Source organism: Ammospiza nelsoni, chromosome 2 (assembly GCF_027579445.1).
Source record: "Ammospiza nelsoni isolate bAmmNel1 chromosome 2, bAmmNel1.pri, whole genome shotgun sequence".
Taxonomy (NCBI): Eukaryota; Metazoa; Chordata; class Aves; order Passeriformes; family Passerellidae; genus Ammospiza; species Ammospiza nelsoni.
This window is the reverse complement of record NC_080634.1, coordinates 41,227,747-41,249,993: the sequence shown is the minus strand read 5'-3', so window position 1 is coordinate 41,249,993 and position 22,247 is coordinate 41,227,747. Positions and strand designations below refer to the sequence as shown.

Below are 22,247 nucleotides of genomic sequence, written 5' to 3'. Positions count from 1 at the left end.
CGGTACCGGCGGCAGCGGCACCGGGACGGCGGCGGCCCCGGCCCCGGCTCCTCCTCGGCGGCCCCGGCGGCCGCTCCGTCCCTCGCCCCGGCGGCACCTCCCCATTCCCCTCCCTCGGCCCGCCCGTGTCCGCCCCGCCGGATGGCGGCGGCGGGCGCGGCGGCCGCCCCGGCGCTTTATGCGTGCACCAAGTGCAACCAGCGGTACCCGTTCGAGGAGCTCTCGCAGGGCCAGCAGCTGTGCAAGGTGCGGCGGCGGCGGCGGGGCGGCCCCGGCCGGGGCTGTTGGCGGGGCGGCGGGCGGGGGCGGAGCGCGGGCCGGGGCCCGGCCGGGCAGTAACGCGGCGCTTCCCCCGCAGGAGTGCCGCATCGCCCACCCCATCGTGAAGTGCACCTACTGCCGCTCCGAGTTCCAGCAGGAGAGGTACGGAGAGCGCTGCTCGGGGCCCTGCGGCTGCGGGAGCTGGGCCTGGCCGCTCCGGGAGAGCGGGCTGAGGGGGATCTCAGCAATGCTTATAAATATCTCCGAGGCCGGTGCCAAGGGGATGGCGCCAGGCTTTTTTCGCTGGTGCCCAGTGACGGGACGGGGAGCCGTGGCCATAATCTAAACCAGGAGAAGTTTCACCTCCACATGAGGAAGAATTTACTTACGCTGAGGGTACAGAGCACTGGAACAGGCTGCCCAGGGAGGTGATGGGGTCTCCCTCTCTGGAGACACTCAGCATTTGCCTGCACACGTTCCTGTGTCACCTGCTTTAGGTGGCTCTGCCTTGGCAGGGAGATTGGACCGGAGTTCCCTTCCAACCCAACTCTTCTCTGATTCTGTTTGCAAGTAATTGCATGGGGAAGAATATCAAAGTGCGTGTTCATCACCTAATTCAATGTTGTGCCATTTTATCTCTTTAGCAAAACCAACACAATATGCAAGAAATGTGCCCAAAACGTGAAGCAGTTTGGAACGGTGAGTAGTTACTTGGTTCTTTATGCTGAAGTTGAGCTTGTTTGTGCTTCAAACCAAAAACAAAGTTCTCTTGCAACTAATCCTCTTATTTTCTTTTGAGAAAAACAAACACAAAACCAGCCCACACTATAGATTGCCATCCAGAAAAGTGATGGAAAAGCCTGAGATCTCTTGATTTCCTCTGTGGGTTACCATTTCTTTTCCCAAATTGAAATCCCTTTGGGTTATATATAGCTTAACAGTTAAGAATAATTTCAATATAGCTATTTGTAACAAAGCAATGTTATTTCAGGCTGTGCATGGTAAGTTATTCCCTGCATATTCTCATAAGCACATGCTTCATGGCAGGAAGACCATTAGCTCTCATTCTTAATGAGTGGTAAATATGAAAATCTAGTAATACTGCATACTTCATATTATGTAAGTCTTAAAAAACGGATGTTAATCATGTTGGCCTAATAAGTAGAAAAGATTTTGAGTATTATCTGCATCCATGTTTCTTTGCATTTTCTCGTATTGAATTTTAGCTTCAGTTCTGTTGGAAAAATGGATTTTTCTATTGTGTGAATGCACACATTGTATCTGAGCTGCCCTGCAGATAGGGGTTTTGGGAGGTATCAAGATAATCTTGTTGTGAAACAAAGAAGCCATAACTTTCGGATACTTGACATAAGCCATATTAGTTGAAATTCAACTTATTTGAGAAACATAATAGCTGTTGGTATGTAGTCAGGCACTTTGTGAATGTGTATGTAAACTGAACAAAGAAATGCTTTCGAAAAGCTTAAAATGCAGCAAAATGAATTGCAGGACAGAGCCATCAGTGATTTTATCAGTGGTTCATCAAAAACCAGAACTGCACTGAAGATAATCAGCCACTTTTAACCTATGAAAACTGACATCAGTTTTCTTTTTCAGCACTCTATAAGTCTAGTTGAGTGTATGATATAAAAGTTGATAACCTGACCTGATAGTTCAGACCAAATAGACCTGAACTTGGCTTTTGTTTGGTGGTGGGGCTTTTTTGGTTTGTTTTAAGTTTCTTGCAGAATTGCAGGGATTAGGATACTAATCTTGGAACTGTAGGGTTATTGAATCCCTGAGCTGTGCAAAGGAGAGGGATGCCATGAGAAACTTCCAATCTAAAAAAAAAAAAATCACTTGGTTACTCTTCTTTCAAAGTTCTGTAAGTAATTTCTTAAGTAGTGTAGTAAAGCTGAGAGAAATTGTCAACATATTTAAAAAAATAAAAAGCAGTAAGTGTAGAGATTAGTAACCAGATAGATGTGTGTGTTTCTTTTATTGTGTTTGGGTTTTCATGGAAAGTCCAGGCTGGTTTTAACCCTTGAAGAAGCATCATTTTAGAGGAAAGGTTTGGCACTGAAGATAAAAATGGTAGGAAAAAGGTTCTTTAAGGTAGGGTATTTAAAGCCCTACTGGTTTTGAAGCATCATTGTGCAAATTGAAATACCTGTGTTCATTACTGCAAATACAAATGTATTGACTTCAGTTCAACTTTTTTTTTTTCAGCCCAAGCCTTGTCAGTATTGTAACATTATTGCAGCATTTATTGGCACAAAATGCCAGCGTTGCACCAACTCAGAGAAGAAGTATGGCCCGCCCCAGACCTGTGAGCAGTGCAAACAGCAATGTGCTTTTGATCGAAAAGAGGAGGGAAGAAGGAAGGTAGGCTTTGTTCCACATCTCTCATGGCTTTGTCTGACAATAGTGTTCCTCTTTCAGAAGAGAAAGATTAACAGGAATGTATCTGAAGTTCTCTAATACTGGATTAAAGTTGTTTATCTGTGCTTTATAATATTTGAATTATTTTTTGTAACTTGCAAATGTTATTTTAGCTATTGAGCTTACTTTTAATTAAATCACTCTTTGTAAAAATAGGCATTAGTGTTAGCAGACAGTTGTAGCTGGGGAACAGCAGTTAAGCAGCTCAACAGTTTCTTGTGTTTTGATATTTATTTTACTTTTATTTTCCTATCCATTGGATCTCGTGTATGTTCATAACTTGAATCTGTCACTTTACCTCTTCTTATTTGCCTGCCTTGCCTTTAAGTAGAGCACCAGAGAGGTAGACTGCTCTGAGCAGCCCTTTGTGTTCTGTTTTGTTAAATAGCTTTGGTGAGTGCCACTTTCTCATTCCAGGAGGTGCTGAGAAAATGACCTCAAAAGCCTCTTGACTGAACACAAGAATAATGCTGTTTTTACAGAAGAATTTACTTGTTACAAGTAGCACGTTGTAAAAAAGACTCGTCCTTTTTTAAAGTTATTGTTATTTCTGCAATGTACAGCAGGTCCAAAAATTGCTAGGACTCTTTGTAGCATAACTTTAAATGACAAGAGGAATAAGATTCACTTTACTAAAAGAAACTTGCATATATTGGAGATACAATAGTGATGTTTCATACCAAAGATGTCCATTTTTCCAAAGATAATGGATAAGAGAAATAAAATCTCCTTGCAAATATTGAGTACATCTCTCTAGTGCAATATACTTGGAAATAAAACCTGAATTATTTCTCAAAAGGTTGATGGAAAGTTGTTGTGTTGGCTCTGCACGCTGTCCTACAAGAGAGTGCTACAGAAGACAAAAGAACAGAGAAAGAGCCTGGGATCTTCACATTCTAACTCCTCATCCTCATCTCTTACTGAGAAAGACCAGCATCATTCAAAACACCACCACCATCACCACCATCATCATCGTCACAGCAGCAGTCATCATAAGTAAGTATTTCAAAAATTGAAATGGGTGTTGGTAGCTCTTCATCCTCTGTATTCTGTTTGTACTGACATAGTAAGAAAAGCTATTTAAAACATGGTGTCAAAAGCAGTAGCAGAACATTGTTCTTCGTGGTCTTTCAAAATCCTTGGATTCTTAAAGTTTGAGTGAAGGTGGTTCATTAAAAAAAAGGAATTCTTGGTGATTGTCAACCTAGTTGATGTTAGAATCGGTAACAGGTCTAGGAAAAAGGCTCATGGAATAGCTACAGAAATGAGTTTCTTGAGGTCAAACTTGTATTTGGTTTCTATGCAGCAACTGCTGAGTGGTACCTGCATTTGCCAAAGTTGTGTATTAGCAGTGAGAATCCTCGTCCTGACTTGCTTCACCCTGACTTATTTGTGTACAAATAGTCAAAATGAAGAGGAGAAGCAGAAATGACAGTGTGGGATTGCCTTCAGTCTAGGACCAGTTTGTACCTCTTTGCCAGCTTTTATAACCAGGTCTTGCTGGAGAAGGCAGTTTGGGAGTTATGATACAGACATAGGGACATAAGACTGTCGGTTCAGTTACTGTCACCTTAATAATATTTCACAGAGTTTTATCCCATTTTCTGCAGCTTTTCTCAACACATCATCTCTTACCATGGCATAAACCAACCTTAATGTACATATCAAATTTATTTAGTCATAAACTCCAGAATTCATTTGGGATTTTGTGCTGCTATAATAGTAGTCATGATTCTTATTTTCAGTGATAGATTTGTGGCAGCATAACTTCAGAACTACTTACTTTTTGTGTTTGATAGTAAATACTGTGTCTGCAATGGTAATGACCTTGATCCCAGACACACAGACACTTTCCTTCTAAACTTCACCTTTCTAGTGCTTATAATTTTTCATCTTGTCTGAAACTTGCCTAAGTGTGACTTAGAGGCAAAATAAGATGAAATTATATTGGTAATGAGTAAAAGAGAAAGACCCATACTTTCACTTTAAAAAAGTGAAAATATTTGACATTTTAGGAATTGGAAGAAAAAATTTTTTCTCATCTATGCACTGAGTTATTGTACTGTTCCTGTTCTTTCAAATCTCTGATGAAAATTGAATTACAGCAAGTTAAATCTAATTTGATGCATTTGGCACAGGTACAGTAGGGATTAAATTAAAAAAATAAGCTCTTTACTACTGGGAAGAGCTTCTGATATACTCAAGACCTAGAGCAGTACTCATATCAATACAAATGACAATGCTCCTGGTTTCCCACCTTTTTTTTCTGTAGACTGCCATGGATCCATTGCTTCTGGTCCAATTAATATGACTCCTTTTCCCTGTCCATTTCAGTTTTTGTTAAGATCAGACAATAGAGACAATGAGGTAGAAATACAGATTCTTGGAGCTATTTCACTCAGTGCAATCTTCTTCATTCTACCATTGCTATATCAGTGTTCATTATTAGTTCCTTTTGAAATGATTGAAAGCAATTGGTTACAACTGAGGAGTTATTTTCAGGGATCCAAATTTAACTTTACTCTTATGGCACCAAATGAGCACCATTTCAGGCAGTGTTCATAATGGCAGTATGGGAATCCCAGGAGAGCTGCTTTAGACCAGCTGGCTGAGTGCAAGATTAGCAGGACAAACTTCACAAAAACTGGGAGGTATCAGCAAAAACGTTTGGCCATCAGTCTTCAAGTCTACCCCTTGTGACTTGTAATAGTGTAGATATTTAGCCAAGAAGTAATTTTATAGCTTCCTGACATACTAAAGAATGGTCAGGAACTCTAGTATCCAACTGAAAATTCATAAATGCTCACCATATTGGGAAAAAAGAAGTGGGGAGGGATTTTTCGCAAGTAGAGATACCATTCACATAAACTTACAAATAATGGCGTGTTTGATCAGTTACCAAGTACATTTCACACATTTCAGAATCAGCAATCTGAGTCCAGAACAAGATCAGGGACTATGGAAACAGAGGTAAATATGATATTATTTATTAATTTTCTTTTAATTTGTCTTGCAGTTTTCATTTAAAGAATTTCTTTTTTCTTGTATTTCTGGCTAGTCTCTAGCATTCCACTTAGGAGCATGAGTTAGTTTTTTTACATGTACCAAATGGTGATACTAGAGAGTTGCATAGTATGAGGCTTTAGGTTTACATTTTGTTTGATTTCAGCCATAAATCCTCTGCAGCTATTCAGAATGAAACTCCAAAGAAAAAACCCAAACTGGAATCCAAGCCATCAAATGGAGATAGGTAAAGTTACATTTTTGTAAAGCTGAGCCATTTTAACCAAAGAGAGCACCGATTTTTGGCCAGTTGCCTTTCTTTGTTTGTCTGAAGAATGAGGGATGTGAAACTTGTGTCCTGCCAGATGGATTATTGGGTGGCATCTGAGTGCTGTCAGTCAATTAAGTTACTGTATTAGCAGAAATAACTTTTCCTGCTTTTGCTGGGGGCAAAATTAAACAAAGCTTATGTACAAGGTAACAGTTATCAACCCAATGGTGTTCCCTCACATTGGGAAATTGTTCTATCAGTTAGATGCAGGGTAGAACCTGCTGCTTTAAGCTGACCCAGTACCTAGATAATGCTGTTGAACTTTAATGTGGGAGACTGAATCTTTATTCTGTCTCTGGCCAAATGGTCAGAATAATTAAAAGTTAAAAGTGGCTGCTTCAGTCAAAAGATATTTGTCCCCCTCAAAGCTAATACTGAATTATATTTCTGCAGGTGTATGTAATGTGTGCCATTAGTAAGGTAATTTGCCAGTTGCATCCATTTCTGTCAGGTACATACTTTTTTTGCATTAGTCCTTAAGGATGTTTATGGAATTATTAATTATCAAATTTATCAAAGTTTTTTAAAAGTGTTTTTCTTTTTTCTTTTGATGCTGTAAGTAACTATTGGTTTTCACTTTTAGTAGCTCTATAAATCAGTCTGCAGACAGTGGAGGAACTGACAACTTTGTCCTCATAAGTCAGCTGAAAGAAGAAGTAATGTCACTTAAACGTCTTCTGCAGCAAAGAGATCAGACTATTTTAGAGAAAGATAAAAAGGTAAAAATTACACCTGCTTAATCAGAACTTTATAATTTTGTTTTCTGATTTGTCGTCTCCTAAAAATGTCAGAACAATAAGATAAAACAACAGTCAGATACAACTGTTTTATATAGCAGCTAATCAGATCTTAACATCTAAAGGAAAACTTGTGCACTCTTGTATCATGAATATATTTTGTCTCCTAAGTCAAAGAAAATTCATCTTACCTCACTTCAGCCATGAAGAAGTTAGCCTGTTACTCAGGCTGCGTGCCACAGGTCATGGATAAAGTGCCAGACAGTTTGAGCATGTTTTACATGCTCTTAACTGAGTCATGGCAAAGAGTAGTAACCATTCTGAGTTTAGCATAGTTTTTATTTAGTTTTAAACTGAAGCAATGCTAGCCATAATAAGTTGATGTCCAAATTTCCATTAATGAAAATCAAGTGGTTTGTTTTTATAGGATTGGCAAGTATGTGTACTATGAGTTGTCAAGTTTTTGTGGGTAGTCAGAGACTAGAAGAAAAGCTTGGATTAAGTGCCTGTCAGTTAACAAAAGTTAAGTGAAATCGTCAGGCCCAAGTGGCTTCAGCAGAACTCTTACAGAAGATTCACCCTTCCAACAAACTAATGACTGGCAAGAAAAGAGCAATAACAACAAATGCACACTTTGATTTGCATTTGCTTTATTTCTCTGCCATCTGAATAACTAGATGCTTTTAGGACACTGTAGCAGTGGCTTTAGAATGTCTGTTTAGGATTGAGTAGGTTATGGAATTGTATTCCAAAGAAATTTATTATATTTTCAAGTAAAATTTGGATTATGAATGCATGGTGGCCTACCAGACATTGATGGTTAAGAAAGACTTGTTCATACTGAAAGGGAAATGCTTACACTTTTAAACCATAGTTCAGTATCTTCATTTCTACACATAGTTGTGTTTTCTAAAGGATGTTGATCCTATTTTCATTTATGTTACTGTTAAAATATATCTAGTGTTGGAAGTACTTGCTATTCCAAGCCTTTAAGTGTTTAATGTGAAAGAGATGAACAGTCTGTCATGGATTCTCTTTAGGTATTTTCTTCAAAGGACAGACATTAGGTCCTTATCTCTCTCTTAAATAGCTAGGAGAAGACCACGGGTTAGTAGGAAGTTCAGTTATCAGTTTTTATTTTCAATCTACTGGGCAAAGCTAACAAAAGTGGTAGGTAAAGAAATGTCACCTACTTCTGCATAACCACTGCAGTGACATGTTTTGTGCAGTTTCCATAGGGAGAGCATCTATTGAGTTTAATATCCCCACTGCTAAAACTATTTGACTTCAGGGTTTTTGAACTTAGTCTCCTTCAGGCACGAAGTCCTCACTTTCAGAGTGTCACTTACTTTTTCAGCTGCTGCAGGGGGGACAAAAGCTGAACACATTATGCAGTGTTTGCATTGCTGAAAAATTACAACAAATGAACATACTGCAGTTTTTTTTCGCTGTGAGATAGGAGACATGTACTGGGTGAAAAGCCTGAGCCATACCTGTGGGAGATTGCTGTTATGGGTGTGTCTCAAGATTTGTGAAGGGACAGCATTTGAACAGTTTTGAATGCTCCAAAAGTAAAACCTCTGAATTGTGTGGCAACAAAAACAGCTCAGTGCACCATCTTTACAGATAATACTTATTCATCACTTTCTGTTATGAGTCAAGGTATCAGCCACGCCATTATCAATGCTTATTGTGTGCAGTAGTAGCCTTGTTTGTCTTTCTGCACAAAACGGTAATGAGAAACCACAGCGTTACTGTGGGGCCCTGAGACTTCATTATTAGGACAGAGCCACAGTTTGCTGAATGTTCACAGGTAGTTTGCTCACCTAGTTGCATATTTCACTGTGGTGCAGCACTACACTAGTTTTTTATATTTATCGTGAGATATGTGGGTTTGCACTGAATGCCCTGTAGGCTACACCAGCCGTACCTTGAGCAGCAGTGTGTGTTCAGGGAGTTATGTACCATCATAGCAACATACCTGCACTTGGCCTTTTATTGACTGTTCTTTTGAGCAATATCTGTTTCACTGCATGTGATTTAACACATACTAAGGCTGGCAATTGCAGTCTTGGTAGTCACTTTAGGAGGATATGCTCTGGTTTGTTATGGCAGGCATCTTTGCTAGCAAAAAGGCTTCATTTCCTAATAAATCTGGAATGTATGCATTGTATATATTTTTCCTTCTGCTTAGGACAAAATGTAGCATAAAACAACACAAAAACACCCTTTTTATTGTCTTTGTAGTAAAGATTTTTTGGGTGTTACCACACGTTATAACTGAGAAATGTTACTGAAGATTGTGGTAAGCATCTCACAGCTAAAAGAACAGTAAACTGTAAATCACCAGTCTTGTATTTGAAATTTTTTTTTGTTGAGCTTTAGCCTATTTTATACAAAATTCTGAGCCAATAGTATGGTTCTATGACTACACTTGCTTTCTGCTTATAAAATAGGTATACAGATTTTTCAAACTGCTTCTCAAGTGCTGAACTGTCAATACTACAATAGTAAATAAGTACAGCATTTCCTGGGATTCCTGAGCCTTTGCTAAAGATTTCACATATTGACTAGAAGATGTGTCCTGTTGCAGTTCAGGGAATTTTCATAGGATCTGTGTTTTTCAGTTGACAGAATTGAAGGCAGATTTCCAGTACCAAGAGTCTAACTTGAGGACAAAAATGAACAGTATGGAGAAAGCTCACAAGGAAACTGTGGAACAGTTGCAGGTGCGTAATTGTTTATCAATGCTTGGGAAATACTTCAGATGGAATCATATATTTTGGCTGTTCAGTGTGTTCACTCCAATACAGTAGTACCAAATTCATGAATGGTCATTGCTATGCTTAACTTTGGATGCATTGTGCAGCAGTTCTGGAGTCAACAGTTTCCATATGAGTTAAACTCACTCTTTGAACTTAAAAAGGTAAAGCCTTACCTCATGTGCTTTCTCAAAGTTTATTTTTTGTGTCTGTTCTGTGACAATTTATCAGTTATCATTGGGCTATGGATCTGATTTAAGCACTCAGCATTAACACATTGGCAGCTAGATGTCTCTTGTTAAAGTATAATTTATCAGGAGGAAAGCCTGAATTAGTTGCCTTACAAATCACAGACTGAGCAGACCATCAGTGCAATAGTGGATATACTAAATGTTGCAGTATAGGGAGTGTGATTACTTTCTCTGTTGAAGACAGAATATACATATCAAGAAACATATACACTTCTTTGAAAAGTGATCATTACCTTCTCTGAATGTTCCTAGCCTGTACATTTTCAGAATTTGTTCATAAATGCAAAGCACATGACACTACTATTTCAGTAACATACTTTTTTTAATCTGTGTTGCAGGCCAAAAACAGAGAACTGCTCAAACAGGTCGCAGCATTGTCCAAGGGTAAAAAGTTTGATAAAAGTGGGAGTATCCTTACATCTCCTTGAGGAACTGGTTCTTTGTGGGGTTTGCTACTCAATGTACATTTGAGTAATTCTGTGAAGCCCTTAAAATCCTGTGTAGTGGAAAAAATATTTTTGCACACCAGATTAGTTGGCATGTTTCCTACATGTTTTTATAATTAATATGCAGCATTTTTTAGTTACTGTTCAGATGAAATACTTCAACTGGCTTGAAGAATGTTTTTATTTTTTTGATATTGGAAACCTTTTGCCAGCAATAGTATTAAACAATTGCATAGAGAACATAGCAGTGCTCTCTCTGAAAGGACAACATGCAATAACAAACTAGGTGTACTTTTTACAAAGTAGCAACTGAGTCTTTTAAACTACAATGATGTCAGCCAAAAGTTCATGAATCTGCAGTGACATTGAACACTGGTTTCTGGCAACCGTTCTTTTACTTTGTATGAAAGTATAAATTTGGAATGGAAATCATGGTGCTCTCAAGTGGAACTAAAAAGAGGCATATATGTATGTGTAAATACGACTGTAACGGTTATATTCTTTGTTATAACAAGTAATTAGTGTTTTACCTTCTTGTGATAGGGACTGACTGAAAGATTATCTATTGTACAGTAACAGAGGCAGTGTGGTCTTTGTAAGATTTACTGTAGACTTTTCTTGCAAGTGCCTTTCTCCAACTGTTTATTTATAGGAATGTTGGTATTTTGTACATAAGGTTTTTATGTTTTAAAAATCATGTTTAATAAATGTTTTATGTAAATATAAATGTGTGTACAGAGGAATCTGAAACAAAGATCAAAGTGGCTAGTGCAGTGCTTGAGGCAGCATTAAGAGCTGGCTAGCTGATTGATGGACAGTGAGTATTGGCTTTAGATAACCTTTGTAGCTTGTGTCTCCGAGGTGTAGAATTTTATTAGTGCTGCTTATGCCAAACACTTCCTGAACAAAAAACCCCTTTTTTTTTTTTTGCCACACTGGAGTTTTGTGGTTTGTTTATACATTTTTCCCATTTGGCACAGCACTAATTTTAGTTCCATAGCAAACATTGTACTCCAATGTTACATCCTTAGCTAGTGATACACAGTCAAAGTTTTAATTGTGTTTATTTCCCATTGTCTGGTTTAATGTACTTGGTTGTAACTTATGGTGATTCTTCTTAATGAATTACAAGATTCACATCCCCCACTGAAGATGCACACTGAGAAAAGAGTAGCCAAAACTGAAATTAATTAAGGGAAGTCTTGAAATTAATTAAGGGAACGGATGTGGTGTCGTAGGGTGGGTTTTAATGTTTTGGGTGGATTTTCATTCTAAATTACATCAGTTTAAGGTTAGCTCTGCTCCTAATGGACATGAGTCATATTCAGAAATTTCTATTAAACAGTAATTTAGTATACCCCAAGGTATCTGTTCAGGAAGGTAAGTTATGAATCAGCATAAAAGGAAGTAGACTTACATGGGTAAAGGTTTAAGTCACCTCTGGATACTGACTGGTAACAGGGTAGCTGTTGATATTTCAGCAAGCTTAATTGTGTAGAAACAGCTACTACACATTTTTAATTGAAGAACAAAAATCTATAGACCCTTGGCTGTTCACCCAGCTACTGATCTATGAACACTTTCTCAATAGTTCAAATGAGCTCCAGCAGCAACAGACTACTGAAAAATATGAAAAATTTAATCTATCTTGTTTCGTATAGTATATGTGTATTTTTATACCCTAAAATCAACTTTGTAAGTTTATGAAAACTCCTCTTAAAACATATTAAACTAGGGTAGAGAATGCTGCTATCTTTGGGGTTGTTATTAATTTTTTTAGTATACAAATTTATGACTTTTATTAATTCAGATTTAATATTTGGGTAAATTTTTCCATTTTGATGGTGACCCATACTCACTGAAATGAGTTTTAAAATACAGAAATGCATAGCAAAATTAAGTGTTTGAATTAAGATTACTTAATGATATCAGTTCAAGCTGCAGTCAGGACATTTTAAAGAAACAAGCAGAAGTTCTGTATTAGAGGTAATTGACTTCATAAATCCCAGTCAGAAGAATTTTTAGGGATTTCAGAGTGTTTAGTTCTAATTAAATACCTGTGGGTTTTCTTACATAATCTCATTTTTAACATTAATTTTTTAAAGTCCTTAATTAGCCAACTGAATCCCAGTCCTGAGAATCATGTTCTGGAGCAGTAGATGGTTGACATAATAAACTGATGTTCTTTAAACGTGGATCTGCGAGGAGATTGTTGTACTGTATTGTGCTTTTTAGCCTGTTTCCAGATGTTGATTAGCATTGACCAGTAATGGCCATTTTGGCTCAAGTTATTTATGTATTTTAAGCCTGTGAATATTGCAGCCCCCTTTTAGATAGTTTGTCCAAAACCACATTCTGCAGTGAAGCTGTTCAGCTGTCCACATGTATAGATAATTGAAATCCTGTACTGGCACACATCTGACCGTTGACATTTTGTACCTTTTCTAAATCCAATGTTTCACAATAAAATCTTGTCAAAACATTCATCTGTCTTTTAAAAATTATTCAAAAACCCATATTTTGTGTTAATCTTTCATGCTACATTACTCACTAAAAGTCTGTAGTCAAAAAATGGGCAGAATTTAATATTTCAGTTTCTGTTAAGATTAGGCACCTTGGGCTGTCTACAGATTGTAACAAACTACAGCTACAGATTACTTTGTCTCATGAAAATATTTTTGTTTTCTACAACAGAATTATATATAGAAACATTTTCCTATCGAGAAGAAAAACATATGAAGTGACATTGATAATTTCTTTGTTTCCTTTCTTGTGTCTGCAGGAGTTAGGTGCCCACAGCAGCATCCTGCTGGCTGTCAGTCGCAGTGGCTCCTAGTGTTTAGAGCACTGGTGCTGCAGATTGTAAATCTCATTTTATATTTTTCTCAGCAATCAATCTTCGTCCTTCCCCTATCCAGAAGAATACTTCTCATTCAAGAGTTAAAGTTCAAAACAAAAACAAAGAAAAAATCCACCCACCCCCCCCCCAAAAACCCAAAAAACCAAAACAACCAAAAAAACCAGGTCCAACAAGAGAGTAAGATTCTCTATCTGGTCAAGGCAATTACTGAGAGAATCTTTGAGTTCCAGAGCATCTCAAAACTGTTGATACTTTGTGTTAGGTATATTAATGATCTAATGCAGGATTGCTCTCAGACTCATTTTAATGCAAACTGGCAGCAGCAGCTTTGAAGCCATTTATTTTTAAAGCTGAGAGCAAGTCAAAATTAGGTATGGTATACTTATTTTAGGTGTGGCTTTCATGTGACCCATGGAAAATGTGTGTAACCAGCCATGAAACCAATTGTCTCCTGAAGAGATATTTGCATCATTTGAAGCAAATTTCCTTAAAGAAGATTTAAACTGATACAACCTGTGTATGGGTATTCAGGCAGTTCTTTATGGTCTTCAGTACCTTCAAAAGTTCAGATCCACACTGATTTTTATGAAAACACTGATGTTTATGATTATAAACTATAGCTTTTGAAATGGAGTAACAGCTTTTCATGTCATTTTATTCATTCAAATGATTACTAAAATATTGGTACTACAATAGAATACACATTTTCTGATATATTATGTGCATTTGCTTTAGCTTTCCTAGTGGAAGAAGTACTGATACTGCTGAGGTACAGAAATTACCTCTGTTAAATCTCACAGAAGAAGTAGGGGGTATTGGACAGGGGGATGTTGAGGTGAATGGAGATGTTTGTGCTGCTCCTGGAGAAAGGAGGAGGGTAATAGAGATGTCAGGGCTTATGAGGAAGAGAGACCTCTGAGAAACCATGTTACTTGGTTATTGAATGTAGTGAATCACACAGCTGGGTTTTTTAAGAGATACATATTTTCTATATCTGTAAAATGCAGCGTTGCTTACGGGAGATTTTTGAGTTTGTTGGGGTTTGTTTTTAGCAATACTAGAGCCCAGGTTTTAGAAATGAATAGAACAAACTGCTTGATTAAATTGAGATACAAAGGTGTAACATCCACCTTTTAAGCAGTTAGTCATAACTGTGTAAGTAAAAAAAAACAGGTAAAACTACAACAGACCACTGCATACCATAACCCCCGCTGGGTAATGGTGCAAGTTTCACTATACAGCTCCAAGTGACTATCTCTCTATTCTCACACATTAGACAGAAATTGTCCTTGAAGGTATGTCACTCAGAAGCACATGAATCATTGACATTTTCCCTTGCTTTAACCTAAACAGAAAACAAGTCTGGAGTTGTCTGTTTGCCTTTGGAAATGTTCATTGTAGTACACTGCCACTGTTCTAACTGACCCTGTTGCTCCTGCCAATTTCTCTTCAGTATATCTCCTGGTGGGTAAAGGTAATTTTGCATTTTGACTGAAGTAGTCAGTCATGTGCCATGGATGCTGATGTGCTAGGCAAGCCAGGGGACAGTAGATATTTGTTTGTGAAGTGTTCATTTTCCTTCTGTCTGCTAAGGGTTTCCGACTTTGGAGTACTTGGTAAGTACATTCATTTTTAAATGTCAGCTGTAAAACAGGCCTTCCAGCTTCTGCAGAATACTGAAGGCTAAAGTTAAACCCGCATCACCTTTGCAAACAAAAGGTCAGTACTGGAGGTGTAAGCAGAAGACTTCTTTTATAGGGTCTTTTTTTGACTGCAGGTGTGTGGACAAACAAAAATAGATTGGACTAACAAATAGGTGAGAGTTTAGACCCCCAGGCAATCTTACTACGGGTTGGGTCAGAGGAATGTGATGTATTCCTCCTATGGCTTCTGTGGGTATTTCTGTGAGTTTGCAAATTGATTTTTCCCAAATTGATTTTTACCTCCTGTTGTAACGCCTCTCCCACTTTTTCAGTACCTTAGAGCAACGTGTTTTGAACTGAGTGCTGAAAACTCATGTTTTCCCTTATTTGAATCAGCAGATAAATGTGTTTTGCTGTATTTCAGTAAAATGTGTAAGGCATTCACAATTTGTCCTTTATCAGATGCATCAACTCATGTCTTTAGTTTTATTTATAGAGGTTCCTTGGGAAACTTTTTACAACCTTCCAAAAAGGGGAAGAGCTGTAAAGCTGTATTATCTGGAATAACATAAACCGTTGCTGAAAGGCAAACAATTAATTCAAGCTGACTCCCCTGAAGCAGTCTAGTGGTGCTCATACAACCTATTGCAGTGTTTAGTTGCACTGCATGTTACAAAACACAACCAGGAACAGTAATTTCAATCATTCTTTCGAGATCTACAAGGATTTGCTTGCTGGTCACTTACCTGACAAAGTGCATCATTCAATGAAGTTACTATAGGCAAAAAGCCTTTGTCATACAATCATGGAGATTGAGTTGCAAAAGATTGTGGAGATCCAACCATTAACCCGGTCAAGTCCGCCACCAATCCAAGTCCCTAGGTACAAAATGTACACATTCTCTGAACACTTTCAGGGATGGTGATTCCACCATTTGCCTAGGTACCCTGTTTCAATTCTTGACAACCATTTCCATGAGGAAATGTTTCTTAATAACCAATATAAACCACCCCGGTGCAATTGAAAGCTATTTTCTTTTGTCCTATCACTTGTTATCTGGGAGAAGAGACTGACTCTCACCTCACTAAAACCTCCTTTAAGGCAGTTCTAGAGAGCAGTATTTCCCTGCTTGTCCTCCTTTTCTCCAGGCTGAACACTCCCAGCTCCCTCAGCCACTTCTCACCAGACTTGTGCTCCAGACCCTTCCCCAGCTCCGCTGCCCTTCTCTGGACAAGCTCCAGCCCCTCAATGTCCATCTTGCAGTGAGGGGCCCAGAACTGAGCACAGGATTGGAGCTGTGGCCTCAGCAGTGCTGGGTACAGGGGGACGGTCACTGCCCTGCTCCTGCTGGCCACACCTGGCTGAGCCAGGCCAGGATGGCATCGGCCTTCTTGGCCACCTGGGCACTGCTGGCTCATGTTCAGCTGCTGTTGTCCAGCACTTCCAGGCCTTTCCAGCTGTGACCCACGTGCAGGCCCTGGCACCTGGCCCTGTTGAACCTTTTATAATTAGCCTCAACCCATCAATCCAGTCTGTTCAGCTCCCTCTGCAAACTATTCTTGCCCTCCAGCAGATCAGCAATCACACTTGGTGTTGTCTGCAAGCTGGCTGAGGGCCTTCAATCCCTTTCCCCAAATCACTGATAAAGACATTCAACAGGAGTGGCCCAGTACTGATCCCTGGGGAGCCCCACTTGTGACCGGCTGCCAGCTGATGTAACTGTTTGTCACCACTCTCTGAACTTGGCCATCCAGCTGGTTTTTTATCCACTGAGCAGCACCTGTCCAAGCCATGAGCAACCAGCTTGTCCAGGAGAATGCCATGGGAAATGGTGTCAAAGGCTTTACTAAAGTCCAGACAGACAATATCCACAGCCTTTCCTTTATCTGCTAAGTGGGTCAGCATATAAGGAGACCAGGTTGGTCAAGCAGGACCTGCCTTTCCTAAATCCATGCTTGTTGGGCCTTGTCCCCTGGTTTTCCTGCATATGCCATTCGATGCACACACAGTGATCTGCTCCATGGCCTTCCCCATCCCTGAGGTAGGTTTCATGATCACTGTACACAAGATCATGTGCACAGGGCCTCCAACTATCTTATAACATCTGCAAAAAGTGGAGCGAGCACTTGATACCTCTTCTTACTGGAATGGCATGGTGCTATTTTGCATAGAAAACAAATTGCCTTGCAACATGCATTTGAAAATTATTTCTTCATTCTTTCATTAAAGATACTTCAGTCTTTTTCCAGTCATAAATATGCTCCAGTTTTTAAGCTGGGATTGGTAGACTGGGTTTTTTTTTTTTTCTTTTAGTTGGCTCTAAAGGTAGTGATATGTGAAGATTTTTTTAAAGCAAGCACACTGTTGGATCATGTTTATCAAAACTGATGGAATGCATCTCTCCCCTTCCTGATGTTAAATATATTAAGGGAAAATAGAGCTAAATAGGATGGCTGCCTACCTAAGATTAGCCACTAGATGCTGCTTAAACCCCACAGTGTATGGTTCTGCTTTCTGTGCAGCAGCCAGTGCCCACAGTGGGTAGCTGTTCCTGTTCAACACTGAGGCTAAAATGAGAATATCCTAAATGCTGAAATATAGTACTTTGGAATGCTTTTTCTATATGAGGATGACTGTGCAGTGGAACAAGTTCCCTAGCTGGTGGTAAAGTCTCCATCCATGGGGATTCTCAAAAGCTACCCAGTCACAATCCTGGGCAACTGGCTCCAGGTGGCCTTGCTTGAGCAACAGGGTTGAACCAGATGACCTCCAGAAGATACTCCCAACCTCAACTGTCCTGTAATTCTAAAACTTAAACAGGTTTCCTTCATGTATTAGAATACAGTATTTTATAATGAAAAAAATTAGGTAAGCAACATTTTGATGTGTTCAGTTTTTCCCTCACAGGGTTCAGTTCATTTGAATAGACCAGAAAAAAACCCTAACAATTTTTTGTAATAGCCATTCACCTGCTAGGCAGAGTGCTGCACTAGGGAAACATACCAAATTATATGTATGATTGTTACATAATCATCAAGATAGTTTGCTGAGCTTGGAAAAGAAATAGCTTTGCATGAAGAAGCATTTCTAAATGTTATTTTTGGTAGCAAATTTCAAGTAAACAGAGCAAGGAGAAGTAACTTCCCATCTATTTCTTTCCTGTTAATCTGTTGCCAACATGATATAATTCTTATACTATGCAAAGTCAGAAACAAGTCTGTTGGAAAATAGTAAAGTTCCCAAGAGTACTTATCTTGCTGCCCAGATATCTAAAGCCCTTTTGCTTTGCTTTACTTTTTGTTAAGAGACAGCATTCTAAGTAAGTTTGGTGTGGAGCATGTAGGACCTCAGGAGTATGTGCAGTGCTGCTTTCCCTTTATCCAGAGATACCTCTTACCTTCTGTCAGGTGCCCATGGCTGAAGTACAGTTGTAGATCACTTTCAGTCTGAATCACCTCTTGTCAGCCAAATCCCAAGTGCTGTTCTTCTCAAACAACTTCTGCTTTATTAAATCTGGGTTTGGATGTGTATCAAAATCCTAAATCAAAAGTCAGAAAAGCAGCATTTTGGAACTCTTGGGGTTTTTATTTTATCTTTGCACACATTTATATTATTATATATTTTGAGTTATTAATTCATTTGAAAAAGCAAACTCACAGTACAGAGTAGCTCTTCACATATTTCCTTGTGTCAGGAGAATAGCCCTTCACTTGAAAAGGAATGTAGCTTTCTTTTTGACTTGCTATCATGAGGACACTTGCATTTTCCTGAAAAGTATCCTTGCAACAACTCACTCAATATTGCTCCTGAGGCATACAGAAACCATAGCAAAAATCAGATACCATCTTAATCCGTTCATAATTCTGTCATAGATAACATTTTAAGTTGAGTAAACTAGGTGATAGTGTCGGAAAAAAATACATAAGCTATTGAGATAATTTTAAAAAGCAGTAAATATGAATTTTATAGTGATTCAGAATGCACTCATGAGCTTGATTCTACTGTCAAGATTGCTATCAGGCTGATAAACATGCTTGATCTTATAAAGACAAAAAATGAGTATGCTTTAGAAAACAGAACAAAAACAAGCTTTTCATTCTTCAACTATAGTTAGGAACACAGATATTGATATATTATTTACTAAAATAGAATCGAGCTTATAAAAACAGTAATTTATGTAGTCTAAAAATATCTCTGCTTCTTCAGTAGAACATGAAAGATTTTTTTTGGTAGTTGACAGAAAATTATTTCCTGAGAGATAAGTTTTCTCTTTAAACCCATTGGAAGTTTCCTCTAGCCTAACTTCAGTTTCTTAAATCTCACTAGAGTTGTAACTGTAGTTGCATTTTCTGGCCAAAAAGTCCATAAATCAATCTGTTTTTCTCAATTTCTGTGATGCTTTTTCTTCATTAATACATTCATTGGCTTAGGATTTAAAGACTGTGACTCTGCCCTCAAGGATCAGTGTATTCAAAGATTCTCCTAGTACTTTTATTCAATTACACCACTTTGTTGCTAATTAGCACCATTGACTTTTCCTCTTCGCAGTAAGACTTGTTCTTCCAGGAGTCAATAAATTAGTCACTGTACATCTGAGGTGGGGGGGAAGGGCCATCAGCTCCTTGAAGTAAAATACATTTCCAGCTGTTTTTCTAGTGCTGTTTTTTGCCAGCAGTAAAGATGCCCAGTTTTTGGGTGCTGGCAGCAGTGAAAGCGCTATTCCGGCCCACCCTGGAGTGACTCTGTTCTCCAGTTCTCTGTTCTCCAGTTCATCCCACGCCCTGGGATGGCTGAGGTCCAGCCCATGTCCATCTGCAGCCATTCTCCAGGAGGCTGGCAGAGGTTGTTCCCATCGAGCCACCACACGTTACCTCTCAGTGGAGCACAGGTCTTTGTGACTGGCAGCACTGCACAGCCCGGGAGGCTTCAGCACTCCCTGCTGCAGCAAGGGCTCTGTTTGCTTAGACCCAGAATTACTGGGTGCTCATCCTGCCGGGGGTTCCCTCTCTCAGTCCCTTTGAAGGGCTGTTAGAAGGTGTGCTGCCAGCCCCACTAAAATCATCACTGATGGCCACTCAGAAGATGGAAGCCTTGAGAGGGGAAATCTATGAGGCAATGAAGATCGTGGGCCCCTGAGGAGTAGACCTCAACTTGCTCAGAGTGCAACTTTGTTAGCTTGCTTAAGATCAAGCTGAGATGTTTTCAATGACCAGTTCCACCAGAATGAACATCTCTGGCACTTGGGGCCATTCACACTGCCCACCAGGGGGACAGTCAGTCTGTGCTTCCCATCAAGTCACCAGAGAGCAATTTACAGTAAAAAAAAGTGTTTTCATTTTTGTCCTCTGGATGAGCCTATTTCACATCATTGTATATGGGTCTTACTCCCTAACAGAGGAAGTGTGAATGCTCTTTGAGTAACTTTTCCTAAAAAGGCCTCTGTTTGACTTAGTTCTTAGGGTTTTGTTGCACATGCAAATTCTGGCCAGAGTATGCTAATGTATATTGTCTCCTACATCCAAGTGGGAAATGCTTGCTTCTTTTCATTTTCCCAGACTTTCAAGATGCAATTGCACTGATTGATGCAATTTTGAGTCTTATAGGCAGAATTCTATGCCCTGCTGACCCTACAAGAATGTTGCTAAATAGACCTTAGAGAGGAAAATAAAGCAAGAAGTGAGTAGCTCTAATTTATATAAATTATATATATAATTTATATAAAACATAATTATGTAGGATACATCATAATATTATACAATACAATGTATTGTATAATACATAATGTATCGTATAATATTTTTTATTTAGAATATAAATATATTTTCATATCTCTATAAAATGCCTTGTTATTTGTCTTTTCTCTTGCCTAGTGCAAAGCTGATGGGATCAGTAGCGTGGGTCCTATTCATACCTTCTATCCTTTTTTGGATATCCTTTTTAGGACTTATTTTCTCTTAAAAGCAGGGCGTCTCTTTGCATTCAGCCCACCTTGGATCACTTGGTAGACATCAGTAGGATTGTTCTTTGGTTTGAAACATAAATGGGTGGACTAGGGAGTGGTTTGTGGTTTGGTTTTGAAGTTGTTGTTTTGGGTTTATTTTGTAAATACCTCTTTTCCAAATACAAACCTGTCATCCAATGCCAAGTCTCCATTCCTTTGTGTGGGTGGGAAGGGACTGCAACTTGTTTATTGCCCTGACCTCTGCAACAAACCTCACATTTATGACAGTTCCCACTCAGCACTTCCAAAGCAATCCCTTGATAATCTTCCCCAGGACACCTCCACCTTCTGTTAGGGTGAAAATTGGCAAATACTGTGAGGGCTGATATCTCAATGCACCAGCAACTGCTTAGGTAAAGTGGCAGTACACATGTGTAGTTTACCTAAGAGAATGAACACTCCTCAAATTAACATTTTACAATCTCAGCACTGTAGTATGGTAAAAAATCCATAAGGCAACCCCAAAATGGAGGAGAGAATGCAGACTAACCACTGGCACATGTAGTAAAGAGATATAATTTCCTAAGTGCTCTAAGCATGGCTGTGTCACAGTTAATTCATACCTTTGTTTTTAATGGGGCTTTTAGTGGATGCATCACACTGTTGCCCACTTGGTCTATTCTCCTTACCTCTCCATACTTTCCATGATTGCATTAACTTGTTTTCAGTCTAAGAAGCAGAAGTGAGCAACTTTTTGTTGCTGGTCTGCAGCTGCTGAGTGTGATGCTGTGGCCCTAAATAACACAAATTCAGAATCAGGGTATTAGCTAGTAGCCAAGCTTGGTGCTTTGGAGCATTTCTGCTTTCTGCTCTGCGATACAAAACATCATATGTGTTCTGCAGTAGTAGCATATTTCCAGCCATCTGTAATTGCCTCCTACTTGCATATGCTTAGTCACTGCATACAAACACACACCTTCTGCTGAACTTTGGTAAAACTCATTATGTTTTTAGCCATATGGTATTCTACAAAGGCTCTTTTTGACAATACTAGAACCCAGTGATCCTAAATTAACCCCAAGGAGGCCAGGGGAGATAATTTAAACAAACCATTGTTGTAAGTATTTACTTTCTCGTGTGATCCAGTGACATTTTGAGAGAACTTTTGTTGTCATCACTTTTGCTAAGTAAATGGAAACATATTAGTATGAAAAACAAATAACAAATTTATTACTGTTAGAGCTGAAATAACATCACAGGAATACTCTAAACCAACACAATTTAATAACTCTTTTATTCCCCAGTGTTTTTAATATGTCTTAAATGACCCTTCATGCTTGGTAAGTTAATACTTATCAAAATCGAGGAGTACTCAAAGGTGTAATTAACCCTTGCCCCGTATCACCAGCTGGAACCCAAATTGGTTGTCTGTTGTAATCTTGTCTCTGAATCTGGGATGGAGCTAAATGGCAGGTTGGTGTACTTTGGGAAACCTATGTCTCCTGAACAGATGGCTTCCTGGGATTCCAATCAACACACAGAAGTGGGCAATCTTATCCTGAAGCGGCCA

The 22,247-nt window shown here is 39.0% G+C and overlaps 1 protein-coding gene across 3 annotated transcripts; it reads left to right on the top strand.

The window, feature by feature from the left end:
- Window positions 1–71: 71 nt before the first annotated feature.
- Window positions 72–12,717, top strand: FAM76B (family with sequence similarity 76 member B). 3 transcript variants are annotated; one of them, XM_059466453.1, is made up of 10 exons: window positions 72–246; window positions 359–423; window positions 906–960; window positions 2,491–2,646; window positions 3,503–3,699; window positions 5,626–5,673; window positions 5,873–5,953; window positions 6,624–6,756; window positions 9,402–9,503; window positions 10,126–12,717. In XM_059466453.1, exons 1-10 carry the CDS (start codon window positions 142–144, stop codon window positions 10,213–10,215), a joined length of 1,032 nt encoding a protein of 343 aa, XP_059322436.1. In that variant the 5' UTR covers window positions 72–141; the 3' UTR covers window positions 10,216–12,717. The 3 variants fall into 3 exon arrangements, with proteins under 3 accessions (XP_059322436.1, XP_059322435.1, XP_059322437.1); XM_059466452.1 differs by having other exon boundaries at window positions 6,621–6,756; XM_059466454.1 differs by lacking the exon at window positions 5,873–5,953 and having other exon boundaries at window positions 6,621–6,756.
- Window positions 12,718–22,247: the final 9,530 nt, after the last annotated feature.

Coding starts and splice junctions, on each gene's coding strand:
- FAM76B (XM_059466452.1), top strand. CDS start 142: ATGGCGGCGGCGGGCGCGGCGGCCGCCCCGGCGCTTTATGCGTGCACC. Junction 961..2,490: donor ACGTGAAGCAGTTTGGAACG/GTGAGTAGTTAC, acceptor TTTTTTTTTCAG/CCCAAGCCTTGTCAGTATTG. Junction 9,504..10,125: donor AAACTGTGGAACAGTTGCAG/GTGCGTAATTGT, acceptor TCTGTGTTGCAG/GCCAAAAACAGAGAACTGCT.